Genomic DNA, 12,946 nt, shown 5'->3' on the forward strand with positions numbered 1-12,946 from the left:
CAGTTTGCCTTTACTTCTTTTGTTTTTCATTTGGATATTTTTTACTTTTTTTCCATTGTATGTAACACCGTGACATACTATGCTCCTGAACATGTTTAAAAAGAATAAAAACCATTTTTGTAACAGATTTCTATCTGGTACTTTACTTCTTAACTAGTAAAACAACCAAAGTCATAACAGTAATTAGTCTTTTTAAACAAAAGGGTTTGATATTCAGTGTTACGTTGGGGCACTTATTTGAATGCAAGAGTATAGTTGCCATTACACAGTTACCACCTCACAGTACAGGAGTCACAAGAGTAGCAGGGTACAGCCTCAAACTCTGCAGCCCTGCCGCCACTGGAACATGTCCCGGAGACTTAACTTTAAAAACAGAAGCAGAATGGGCTCTCAAGTGAGGTGATCAAATTTGCAGATACAAAATTGTACAGAGTAGTTAAATCACAAGCAGATTGTGATACATTGCAGGAAGACCTTGTGAGACTGGAAAATTGGGCATCCAAATGGCAGATGAAATTTAATGTGGATAAGTGCAAGGTGATGCATATAGGGAAAAATAACCCATGCTATAATTACACAATGTTGGGTTCCATATTAGGTGCTACAACCCAGGAAAAAGATCTAGGCGTCATAGGCGTCATATTGTTCCATCTGTTCTATGGTTCCATGTAAAGCCCCCTTCTCGGTTGGGCAGTTCATCGTTTTATGTAAACCGGAGTGATTTGTAATTCTCACAAGAACTTCGGTATATAAAAATTATAAATAAATAAATAAATAAATAGTGGATAACACATTGAAATAGTCGGCTCAGTGTGCTGCAGCAGTCAAAAAAGCAAACAATGTTAGGAATTATTAGAAAGGGAATGGTGAATAAAACGGAAAATGTCATAATGCCTCTGTATCGCTCCATGGTGAGACCGCACCTTGAATACTGTGTACAATTCTGGTCGCCGCATCTCAAAAAAGATATAATTGCGATGGAGAAGGTACAGAGAAGGGCAACCAAAATGATAAGGGGAATGGAACAGCTCCCCTATGAGGAAAGACTAAAGAGGTTAGGACTTTTCAGCTTGGAGAAGAGACGGCTGAGGGGGATATGATAGAGGTGTTTAAGATCATGAGAGGTCTAGAACGGGTAGATGTGAATCGGTTATTTACTCTTTCGGATAGTAGAAAGACTAGGGGGCACTCCATGAAGTTAGCATGGGGCACATTTAAAACTAAATCGGAGAAAGTTCTTTTTCACTCAACGCACAATTAAACTCTGGAATTTGTTGCCAGAGGATGTGGTTAGTGCAGTTAGTGTAGCTGGGTTCAAAGAAGGTTTGGATAAGTTCTTGAAGAAGTCCATAAACTGTTGGAGATTTGTTGGAGACTTTAATCTGCCAGACGTGGACTGGAGAATCCCTTCTGCAGAATCCAACAGTAGTAGAGAGAGAGTGGATGCCCTGCAAGGGGCTCTGTTCAAACAAATGGTAATGGAGCCTAAGAGGGAGGGAGCTGCACTCGACCTAGTGCTCACTAACGGGGATAATGTCTCTAATGTCTGAGAGGGGGCCCACCTTAGCAGCAGTGATCATCAATGGTATGGTTTCATATCACAAATAGGATACAGAGAGGTCACATGAAGACCTGAGTTTTGAACCTCATAAATACAAACTTTATCAAAATGGGGACGTACCTGGAGGCAGAACTAGAAGACTGGGAGAAAATGCGAGGTGGAACAAACTAAAAGGAGCAATCACCAAGGCAACTCATCTATGTGTTAGAAAAGTAAACAAAAGTAGGAGAAATAAGAAACCAATGTTTCTCAAAGGAGGTGGCCGACAATGAAAGCAAAAAGAACAGCATTCAAGAAATATAAAGGATCCCAAAAGGAGGAGCACAGGGATGAATATCTGGAGAGGAAGAAAGAAACCAGGCAAGCAAAAAGTCAAGTGGAAGAAAGGATTAGCGCCTTCTCCTCAGCCGGTCCACCTCTATGGAACTCTATCCCACCGGACCTGAGACAAGAACCCTGCACACTAACATTTAGGAAAAGACTGAAAACCTGGCTTTTCGAAAAAGCATTCCCAGGCCTAGATTAAAACCGCCACCCAACAGCACTAACTCTTATTCAAAAATTGGATTGAAATAAGAAACCACCAGCTTCACACTCATACTCAGCACTTTATTATCATGCTACACAACTGTATCATATAGATTCATTCTTGCTATACAACTATGCAATTGTCTGCAATGTAAAGATTACACTGCTCAGTTATCTCCCCCCTTTTCCAGATCCAAGTTAATTCTCCCTGTTTTATTGTAACTCTCTCACATCCATTCTATTGTTTACTGTTTTTGAAGTTTGAATTTGGAATATTGATTACTATGTTACCCTCTGCTTTACACACATTGTTAATTGTAAACCGGGTTGATGTGATTCTTGTCATGAAATTCAGTATAACAAAAAAATAAAAAAAAAATAAAAATTGCCAAAGAGGTAAAGCGAGGTGACAAAACATTTTTCAGATACATCAGAGAAAGGAGAAAAGTTCAAAGTAGTATAGTGAGACTGAAAGGTAAAAAAGATCATTGTGTGGAGAGAGATGAAGAAATGGCAGAAATATTAAACGAATACTTCAGTTCTGTGTTCACTAAAGAGGACCCTGGAGAAGGACCCTCGCTAGTTAACAAGAAACTGGAGGGGAGTGGAGTAGATGTAACTCCATTTACAGTAGAGAATGTATGGGAAGAGCTGGGGAAACTGAAAGTGGACAAAGCCATGGGGCCTGATGAGGTTCATCCCAGGATACTGAGGGAGCTCAGAGATGAGCTGGCGGCTCCGCTGTGTGACCTGTTCAATAGATCCCTGGAAAGTGGACAAAGCCATGGGGCCTGATGAGGTTCATCCCAGGATACTGAGGGAGCTCAGAGATGAGCTGGCGGCTCCGCTATGTGACCTGTTCAATAGATCCCTGGAAAGTGGACAAAGCCATGGGGCCTGATGAGGTCCATCCCAGGATACTGAGGGAGCTCAGAGATGTGCTGGTGGCTCCGCTGTGTGACCTGTTCAATAGATCCCTGGAAAGTGGACAAAGCCATGGGGCCTGATGAGGTTCATCCCAGGATACTGAGGGAGCTCAGAGATGAGCTGGCGGCTCCGCTGTGTGACCTGTTCAATAGATCCCTGGAAAGTGGACAAAGCCATGGGGCCTGATGAGGTCCATCCCAGGATACTGAGGGAGCTCAGAGATGTGCTGGTGGCTCCGCTGTGTGACCTGTTCAATAGATCCCTGGAAAGTGGACAAAGCCATGGGGCCTGATGAGGTTCATCCCAGGATACTGAGGGAGCTCAGAGATGAGCTGGCGGCTCCGCTGTGTGACCTGTTCAATAGATCCCTGGAAAGTGGACAAAGCCATGGGGCCTGATGAGGTTCATCCCAGGATACTGAGGGAGCTCAGAGATGAGCTGGCGGCTCCGCTGTGTGACCTGTTCAATAGATCCCTGGAAAGTGGACAAAGCCATGGGGCCTGATGAGGTTCATCCCAGGATACTGAGGGAGCTCAGAGATGTGCTGGCGGCTCCGCTGCATGACCTGTTCAATAGATCCCTGGAAACGGGAGTGGTGCCGAGTGATTGGAGAAGAGCGGTGGTGGTCCCGCTTCACAAGAGCAGGAACAGAGAGGAGGCTGGCAACTACAGACCGGTTACATCACCTCGGTGGTGGGAAAAGTAATGGAGTCGCTGTTGAAAGAGAGAATAGTGAACCATCTACAGTCGGGAGAATTGCTGGACCAGAGGCAGCATGGATTCACCAGGGGGAGGTCCTGTCAGACTAATTTGATCGACTTTTTTTGATTGGGTGACTAAAGAATTGGATATGATCTACTTGGATTTCTGCAAAGCTTTTCATAAGCTTGGGACTGAGCGCCAAGGTGGTGGCCTGAATTGCAAACTGGTTGACAGCGTGTGATGATAAATGGAAGCTACTCTGAAGACAGAAAGGTGTTAAACGGAGTGCCACAAGGATCAGTGTTGGGACCGGTCCTGTTTAATATTTTATTTATTTAAAGTATTTTATATACCGCGGCACGTTGGGAACATCACCTCGGTTTTCAAGTAACATAATGCAGCAACAGGCTTTACAAGAAACACAACTGATATAATATAGCAATGGGCTTTACAAAGCAAACCTAGAATAACAGGAACTGATTAACAATGTAGATATGTACAGAAAAACTATGCTGATAATAGCAAGGCCTTACCATGGGGGCTGCATTCACAGGGGGGAGAAGTGTTACAGGAGGAATATGTTCTAGGCTAAATTAGGAGGGAGTATTGATCTTTGTGAGCATCACTGCAGAAGGGATAGAAGGTAAATTGTGTCTATATGTGGAAGATATTGATCTTTGTGAGCATCAATGCAGAAGGGATAGAAGGTAAAATGTGTCTTTATGTGGAAGATACTAAGATCTGCAACAGTGTGGACACATTGGAAGGCGTAGAGAGCATGAGACGGGATTTAAGGAGGCTTGAACAGTGGGTGAAGATATGGCAGCTGGGAGTCAATGTCAAGAAGTGCAGTCCTACATCTGGGGCGCGGTAATCCAAGAGAGCTATACGCCCTGGGGGAGAAGGGCTGTTTGTAACGGAGCAAGAGAGGGACCTTCGGGTGATAGTGTCTAGCGATCTGAAGGTGGTGAAGCAATGTGACAAGGCGATAGCAAAAGCCAGAAGAATGCTGGGCTGCATAGAGAGAGGAATGTCGAGTAAGAAAAGGGAAGTGATGATCCCCTTGTACAGGTCCTTGGTGAGACCTCACCTGGAGTACTGTGTTCAGTTCTGGAGACCGTATCTCCGAAGGGACAGAAACAAGATGGAGGCGGTCCAGAGAAGGGCGACCAAAATGGTGAGGGGTCAGCACTGGAAGACCTATGAGGAGCGGTTGAAGGATCTGATATGGATATCTTGGAGGGGAGGAGGTGCAGGGGAGATGTGATACAGACCTTCAATATCTGAAAGGTTTTAATGTTGCAGAATCCTCAAACCTTTTCCATTGGAAAGAAATCAATAGAACTAGAGGGGGGGGGGGGGGTCAGGAAATGAAACTCCAGGGAGGACGACTCAGAAGCAATGTCTGGAAATATTTCTTCACGGAGAGGATAGTGGAGGCCTGGAAATCCCTTCCGGAGGAGGAGGAGAACACCAAAACAGTGAAAGGTTTCAAAGGGGCGCAGGATAAACACTGTGGATCCCTAAAGGCGAGAGGATGGGAATGAAGAAAAAAAAGAGTGCATGGGGGTAACGTGCTGGTGTGGCAGTAACTTATTTATTGGTTTTTATATACCGACCTTCATCAGAGATATCAAATCGGTTTACATTATAACATTAAGTTACGCTAGTAATGGGTTTTCCATGGAACAGGTAAGGGTATTTAGACAAAGTGTAACTGCAACCGGGGAAACTCATTACAGAGGAGAACTGATGGAACTTTATACAAGGATTACATACATTGAACTATAGAATTATATACGAGGCTTATATAAAGACCGAATCTGTGAAGGCATGAAAGATTGGAGCTAATCACTGTACACCACCTTGCAGGAGGTAAAACCATGAAATAGTAGGAAAGGATAAGAAGGGTCCAGTTGTGAAGGCTGGGATAGGCGGCGGAGGGGGGGGGGGGGGGGGGGGGGAGTATGACTGAAATGGGCAGGAGAGTAGGCTGATTGGGACTAGGTGTAGGCATTAGTGAACAGCCACGTCTCAAGTTTTTGTTTTAATGTTTTTTGGCAGACCTCCTGGCGCAGATCAGCTGGCATTGTGTAACTTAACCACTAAGGCTGATACTCTGGATGCAACGCCAACATTGCTCTCTGCTTCAATGGCAAGAAGTAACGGGCAATTGGACTCGGACAGCAGCCAACAAGGGCCCTGACTTAGACGATCTGGGAAAGTGATAAGTGTGGGGGTGACTTGTATGGCGCAGCAGATGCAGCCATAGGCTTGCTGGGCAGATTGGATGGCCCGTTTGGTCCTTTTCTCTTTCTATGCTATTAATCAATAGAGAATAGCCTCTTCTCCTTCTATGCTATTAATCAATAGGGAATAGCCTCTTCTCCTTCTATGCTATTAATCAATAGGGAATAGCCTCTTCTCCTTCTATGCTATTAATCAATAGGGAATAGCCTCTTCTCCTTCTATGCTATTAATCAATAGGGAATAGCCTCTTCTCCTTCTATGCTATTAATCAATAGGGAATAGCCTCTTCTCCTTCTATGCTATTAATCAATAGGGAATAGCCTCTTCTCCTTCTATGCTATTAATCAATAGGGAATAGCCTCTTCTCCTTCTATGCTATTAATCAATAGGGAATAGCCTCTTCTCCTTCTATGCTATTAATCAATAGGGAATAGCCTCTTCTCCTTCTATGCTATTAATCAATAGGGAATAGCCTCTTCTCCTTCTATGCTATTAATCAATAGGGAATAGCCTCTTCTCCTTCTATGCTATTAATCAATAGGGAATAGCCTCTTCTCCTTCTATGCTATTAATCAATAGGGAATAGCCTCTTCTCCTTCTATGCTATTAATCAATAGGGAATAGCCTCTTCTCCTTCTATGCTATTAATCAATAGGGAATAGCCTCTTCTCCTTCTATGTTATTAATCAATAGGGAATAGCCTCTTCTCCTTCTATGCTATTAATCAATAGGGAATAGCCTCTTCTCCTTCTATGCTATTAATCAATAGGGAATAGCCTCTTCTCCTTCTATGCTATTAATCAATAGGGAATAGCCTCTTCTCCTTCTATGCTATTAATCAATAGGGAATAGCCTCTTCTCCTTCTATGCTATTAATCAATAGGGAATAGCCTCTTCTCCTTCTATGCTATTAATCAATAGGAATAGCCTCTTCTCCTTCTATGCTATTAATCAATAGGGAATAGCCTCTTCTCCTTCTATGCTATTAATCAATAGGGAATAGCCTCTTCTCCTTCTATGCTATTAATCAATAGGGAATAGCCTCTTCTCCTTCTATGCTATTAATCAATAGGGAATAGCCTCTTCTCCTTCTATGCTATTAATCAATAGGGAATAGCCTCTTCTCCTTCTATGCTATTAATCAATAGGGAATAGCCTCTTCTCCTTCTATGCTATTAATCAATAGGGAATAGCCTCTTCTCCTTCTATGCTATTAATCAATAGGGAATAGCCTCTTCTCCTTCTATGCTATTAATCAATAGGGAATAGCCTCTTCTCCTTCTATGTTATTAATCAATAGGGAATAGCCTCTTCTCCTTCTATGCTATTAATCAATAGGGAATAGCCTCTTCTCCTTCTATGCTATTAATCAATAGGGAATAGCCTCTTCTCCTTCTATGCTATTAATCAATAGGGAATAGCCTCTTCTCCTTCTATGCTATTAATCAATAGGGAATAGCCTCTTCTCCTTCTATGCTATTAATCAATAGGGAATAGCCTCTTCTCCTTCTATGCTATTAATCAATAGGGAATAGCCTCTTCTCCTTCTATGCTATTAATCAATAGAGAATAGCCTCTTCTCCTTCTATGCTATTAATCAATAGGAGAAGAGCCTCTTCTCCTTCTATGCTATTAATCAATAGGGAATAGCCTCTTCTCCTTCTATGCTATTAATCAATAGGGAATAGCCTCTTCTCCTTCTATGCTATTAATCAATAGGGAATAGCCTCTTCTCCTTCTATGCTATTAATCAATAGGGAATAGCCTCTTCTCCTTCTATGCTATTAATCAATAGAGAATAGCCTCTTCTCCTTCTATGCTATTAATCAATAGAGAATAGCCTCTTCTCCTTCTATGCTATTAATCAATAGGGAATAGCCTCTTCTCCTTCTATGCTATTAATCAATAGGGAATAGCCTCTTCTCCTTCTATGCTATTAATCAATAGGGAATAGCCTCTTCTCCTTCTATGCTATTAATCAATAGGGAATAGTCTCTTCTCCTTCTATGCTATTAATCAATAGGGAATAGCCTCTTCTCCTTCTATGCTATTAATCAATAGGGAATAGCCTCTTCTCCTTCTATGCTATTAATCAATAGGGAATAGCCTCTTCTCCTTCTATGCTATTAATCAATAGGGAATAGCCTCTTCTCCTTCTATGCTATTAATCAATAGAGAATAGCCTCTTCTCCTTCTATGCTATTAATCAATAGAGAATAGCCTCTTCTCCTTCTATGCTATTAATCAATAGGGAATAGCCTCTTCTCCTTCTATGCTATTAATCAATAGGGAATAGCCTCTTCTCCTTCTATGCTATTAATCAATAGGGAATAGCCTCTTCTTTACCAGCATTAGTAACATGGGATCTATTTAATGTTTGGGTATTTACCAGGTACTTGTGACTTGCTTGGTCACTGTTGGAGATAGGATTTTTAAGACTTTTTTTATACCGACATTAGTAGCTACATCATATCGGTTTACAGCAGAACTAAAATTGGAAATTACATTAAACAGGAATCGGGGATGGGATTACATAGGAACAGAGGTGTAGCAAGGAAAAAAAAGGTAACACACAAACGCAACAGAAACCAGTAAACAAATGTTACAGTGAAGACAAAAACCATAACTTTATACAAGGGCTCAGGATAAGTGCTGAAGGCAGCAGGGTGTAAGCGTGCAGGAGAGTTATTGTTTGAAGAGCCAGGTCTTTAAGTTTGCTCTGAATTTAACAGTGCATGGCTGAAGTCGGAGCTTCATGGGGAGTGAAGTCCAGTGTGTGGGCCCAGCAATGGAAGGGGCTCGGTCCCTCGTAGAGGTGAGGTGTGTGGAGAGTGCCTTTGTAGGGAGCTCTGGTGGGTCGGTTGGAGCGTACGAGGCGGAATGGCTCAGCAAGCCGGTTGGCATTGTGGGTGCAGATGGATGCTGGGCTTGATGGATCCTTGGTCTGACCCAGGATGGCAAATTTTATGTTCTTGAGTTCAAGATCATCCCTTGTTTTTACCTGGCCAGAGCTCTGTTACCCTCAAGCTAGGAACCCGGTCCAGCAGCATCAGTTCTAGGAATTTCAGAAAAAGGGACGCTCGATGCAAATCTACTGCACAGCATCACCAGGCTAGCAAACCAACCCGAAACTTATCCCTCTAAAAAATACACCTTCAGGCTAGCTGTCTGCATTTATTCTACTCCTTAACATCTGCTCAGTCTGGTGAATACAGTTCTTTTAGTTACAAAGTCCACTTTTATAAAGAAACCAATACAAAACGTGAGACCCATCCTCTCCTAAACTATTATTACAGAATATAAACGTAAATAACTTAATTTTGGGAACGTTAGCTCACCTTTTAAAAGCCTACTAAAAAGGTAGCCTATAACAGGTGTAGCAAGTTTGCTTTCAATGTAAGTGGAGAGGGAGGCAGTGGAAGAGAAAGTCACAAGGAGTGTCAGCAAGGGAAGTGGATTTCCCTAATTACCAGGCCAGTCCTTCCCCTGTAGGCCCACCCAGCCTGGTCCATTTACTTCCAGGTGCAGGGCTGTACCCCCCCTGTAGGCCCACCCAGCCTGGTCCATTTACTTCCAGGTGCAGGGCTGTACCCCCCTGTAGGCCCACCCAGCCCGGTCCATTTACTTCCAGGTGCAGGGCTGTACCCCCCTGTAGGCCCACGCAGCCCGGTCCATTTACTTCCAGGTGCAGGGCTGTACCCCCCTGTAGGCCCACGCAGCCCGGTCCATTTACTTCCAGGTGCAGGGCTGTACCCCCCTGTAGGCCCACGCAGCCCGGTCCATTTACTTCCAGGTGCAGGGCTGTACCCCCCTGTAGGCCCACCCAGCCCGGTCCATTTACTTCCAGGTGCAGGGCTGTACCCCCCTGTAGGCCCACCCAGCCCGGTCCATTTACTTCCAGGTGCAGGGCTGTACCCCCCTGTAGGCCCACGCAGCCCGGTCCATTTACTTCCAGGTGCAGGGCTGTACCCCCCTGTAGGCCCACGCAGCCCGGTCCATTTACTTCCAGGTGCAGGGCTGTACCCCCCTGTAGGCCCACGCAGCCTGGTCCATTTACTTCCAGGTGCAGGGCTGTACCCCCCCTGTAGGCCCACGCAGCCTGGTCCATTTACTTCCAGGTGCAGGGCTGTACCCCCCCTGTAGGCCCACGCAGCCTGGTCCATTTACTTCCAGGTGCAGGGCTGTACCCCCCTGTAGGCCCACGCAGCCTGGTCCATTTACTTCCAGGTGCAGGGCTGTACCCCCCCTGTAGGCCCACGCAGCCTGGTCCATTTACTTCCAGGTGCAGGGCTGTACCCCCCTGTAGGCCCACGCAGCCTGGTCCATTTACTTCCAGGTGCAGGGCTGTACCCCCCTGTAGGCCCACGCAGCCTGGTCCATTTACTTCCAGGTGCAGGGCTGTACCCCCCTGTAGGCCCATCCAGCCTGGTCCATTTACTTCCAGGTGCAGGGCTGTACCCCCCTGTAGGCCCATCCAGCCTGGTCCATTTACTTCCAGGTGCAGGGCTGTACCCCCCTGTAGGCCCATCCAGCCTGGTCCATTTACTTCCAGGTGCAGGGCTGTACCCCCCTGTAGGCCCATCCAGCCTGGTCCATTTACTTCCAGGTGCAGGGCTGTACCCCCCTGTAGGCCCACGCAGCCTGGTCCATTTACTTCCAGGTGCAGGGCTGTACCCCCCCTGTAGGCCCATCCAGCCTGGTCCATTTACTTCCAGGTGCAGGGCTGTACCCCCCTGTAGGCCCATGCAGCCTGGTCCATTTACTTCCAGGTGCAGGGCTGTACCCCCCTGTAGGCCCATCCAGCCTGGTCCATTTACTTCCAGGTGCAGGGCTGTACCCCCCTGTAGGCCCACGCAGCCTGGTCCATTTACTTCCAGGTGCAGGGCTGTACCCCCCTGTAGGCCCACGCAGCCTGGTCCATTTACTTCCAGGTGCAGGGCTGTACCCCCCCCTGTAGGCCCTCGCAGCCTGGTCCATTTACTTCCAGGTGCAGGGCTGTACCCCCCTGTAGGCCCATCCAGCCTGGTCCATTTACTTCCAGGTGCAGGGCTGTACCCCCCTGTAGGCCCACGCAGCCCGGTCCATTTACTTCCAGGTGCAGGGCTGTACCCCCCTGTAGGCCCATGCAGCCTGGTCCATTTACTTCCAGGTGCAGGGCTGTACCCCCCTGTAGGCCCATGCAGCCTGGTCCATTTACTTCCAGGTGCAGGGCTGTACCCCCCTGTAGGCCCATCCAGCCTGGTCCATTTACTTCCAGGTGCAGGGCTGTACCCCCCTCTCAAGCCTCTGGGCTTATGTTGGGCTTCTGATTTCATGACTGGAGTGGCTTGGGCAGAGTGTGGCTGAAGCAGGGTGGGTTGGACTGGGTGCAGTGGAATCAGGTTGGGTGAAGGGCGCAGGCTGTAAGGAGCAGAGTGGAAAACCTGAAGGGACCAGGTCAGCTAGGGTGGTGACTACAGGCCTTGGAAAAGACTGCAAATGGTACTGAAGGCACTGAACAGGCTGGGTGAAGGGTGGCAGGATGCCGGGGACGGCAGGAGCAGGCTGGGGGCAGGGCAGAGGGAGCTGCCGGGGGCGTCAGGAGCAGGCTGGGGGGGCAGGGCAGAGGGAGCTGCCGGGGGCGTCAGGGGCAGGCTGGGGGGGCAGGGCAGAAGGAGCTGCCGGGGGCGTCAGGGGCAGGGCAGAGGGAGCTGCCGGGGGCATCAGGAGCAGGACAGAGGGAGCCGCCGGGGGCATCAGGAGCAGGCTGGGGGGCAGCTGCCGGGGGCGTCAGGGGCAGGCAGCTGCCGGGGGCAGGGCAGAGGGGGCTGCCGGGGGCGTCAGGGGCAGCTGCCGGGGGCAGGGCAGAGGGGGCTGCCGGGGGCGTCAGGCGTTGCGAGCAGGTGGATAATGGGGGAGGGTCGCCGGGGGATGGGGGTCCGGATAAGGTGCAGGTATAGAGAGCGTCGGCCCGGAGGCAGCTCAGCCCCCCTCACCTCACCTGAACTGGCTGTCGGCGGAGCGGGCGGCCTGGCTCGGAGCGGGTTCTCCTCGCTCCCGGCCGTTCTCGGCCAGCGCCCTCCTCCTGCTGCTGCGCGTCTCCTCCTCATCCTCCTCCACCTCGGTGGCCGCAGCGACGCTGGAGCTGCTCAGCAGCCGGAGCCGGACCCCGACCCTCCTCCTGCGGCCCGGCCCCGCCGCTCCCGTCCCCCGCTCCGCCATAGCACCCCCGGGGGTCACCCCTAGCCCGAGGTCACGCACGGTGCCCGCCAGCTCCCCGTGCAACCGCCGGACCAATGTCGCTACTTCCGCCCCTTCTGCATCGTCACCGCCTTCGCGCCCCGCCCCCTCTTCCACCTTCGCTACCTCCGCCCTAACCCCGCCCCTTCTCCATCGTCACCGCCTTCGCGCCCCGCCCCTCATCACCGTTACTACCTCCGTGCGCAACCCCGCCCCTTCTCCATCTTCACCGCCTTCGCGCCGTGCCCCCTTCCACCGTCACCGCCTCCGCCCGAACCCCGCCCCTTTCCCATCGTCAACGCCTTCGAGCCCCGCCCCTCTCACCGTCACCACCTCCGACCTAACCCCGCCCCTTCTCCATCGTCTCCGCCCTCGCGCCCCGCCCCCTCTCCATCGTCACCGCCTTTGCGCCCCGCCCCTTCTTCATCGTCACCGCCTCCGCGCGCAACCCCGCCCCTACACCGTCGTCACCACTTCCAGCTCCGCCCTCTCCTTTCCATCACCGCCTCCGAGCCCCGCCCTTCTTCCACCGTCGCCACCTCCGCGCCTAACCACTTTCGAGCTCCACCCCTCCCCAATCATGGGCACTTCATCTCCTCCCATCCCCCCCCCCACCCGAGTCCTGCCCCCTTCGCCCACGTCCCCGCTTAGCCACGCCCCTTAATCGCCACCCGCCGAGCCACACCCCCTCTCGCCCTACTTATCGCCTCTTGGATGCCCCGCCCCCTCAGCTTCCCGCCTTTCACCCTATTGCTTCAT

At 49.0% G+C, this 12,946-nt stretch overlaps 1 protein-coding gene across 1 annotated transcript in view; it reads right to left on the reverse strand.

Annotated features, from left to right (window-relative positions):
- DGAT1 (diacylglycerol O-acyltransferase 1) overlaps window positions 1-12,273 on the reverse strand; it is a 158,186-nt gene extending 145,913 nt beyond the window's left edge. The window contains exon 1 of the mRNA XM_029592288.1: window positions 11,949-12,273. Within this exon, the coding sequence (XP_029448148.1) occupies window positions 11,949-12,169 (221 nt within the window). The 5' untranslated portion in view covers window positions 12,170-12,273. The remainder of the gene's footprint in view (window positions 1-11,948) is intronic.
- Between the last annotated feature and the right edge of the window lie 673 nt (window positions 12,274-12,946).

The sequence above is a fragment of the Rhinatrema bivittatum genome, chromosome 2, assembly GCF_901001135.1.
Source record: "Rhinatrema bivittatum chromosome 2, aRhiBiv1.1, whole genome shotgun sequence".
Taxonomy (NCBI): domain Eukaryota; kingdom Metazoa; phylum Chordata; class Amphibia; order Gymnophiona; family Rhinatrematidae; genus Rhinatrema; species Rhinatrema bivittatum.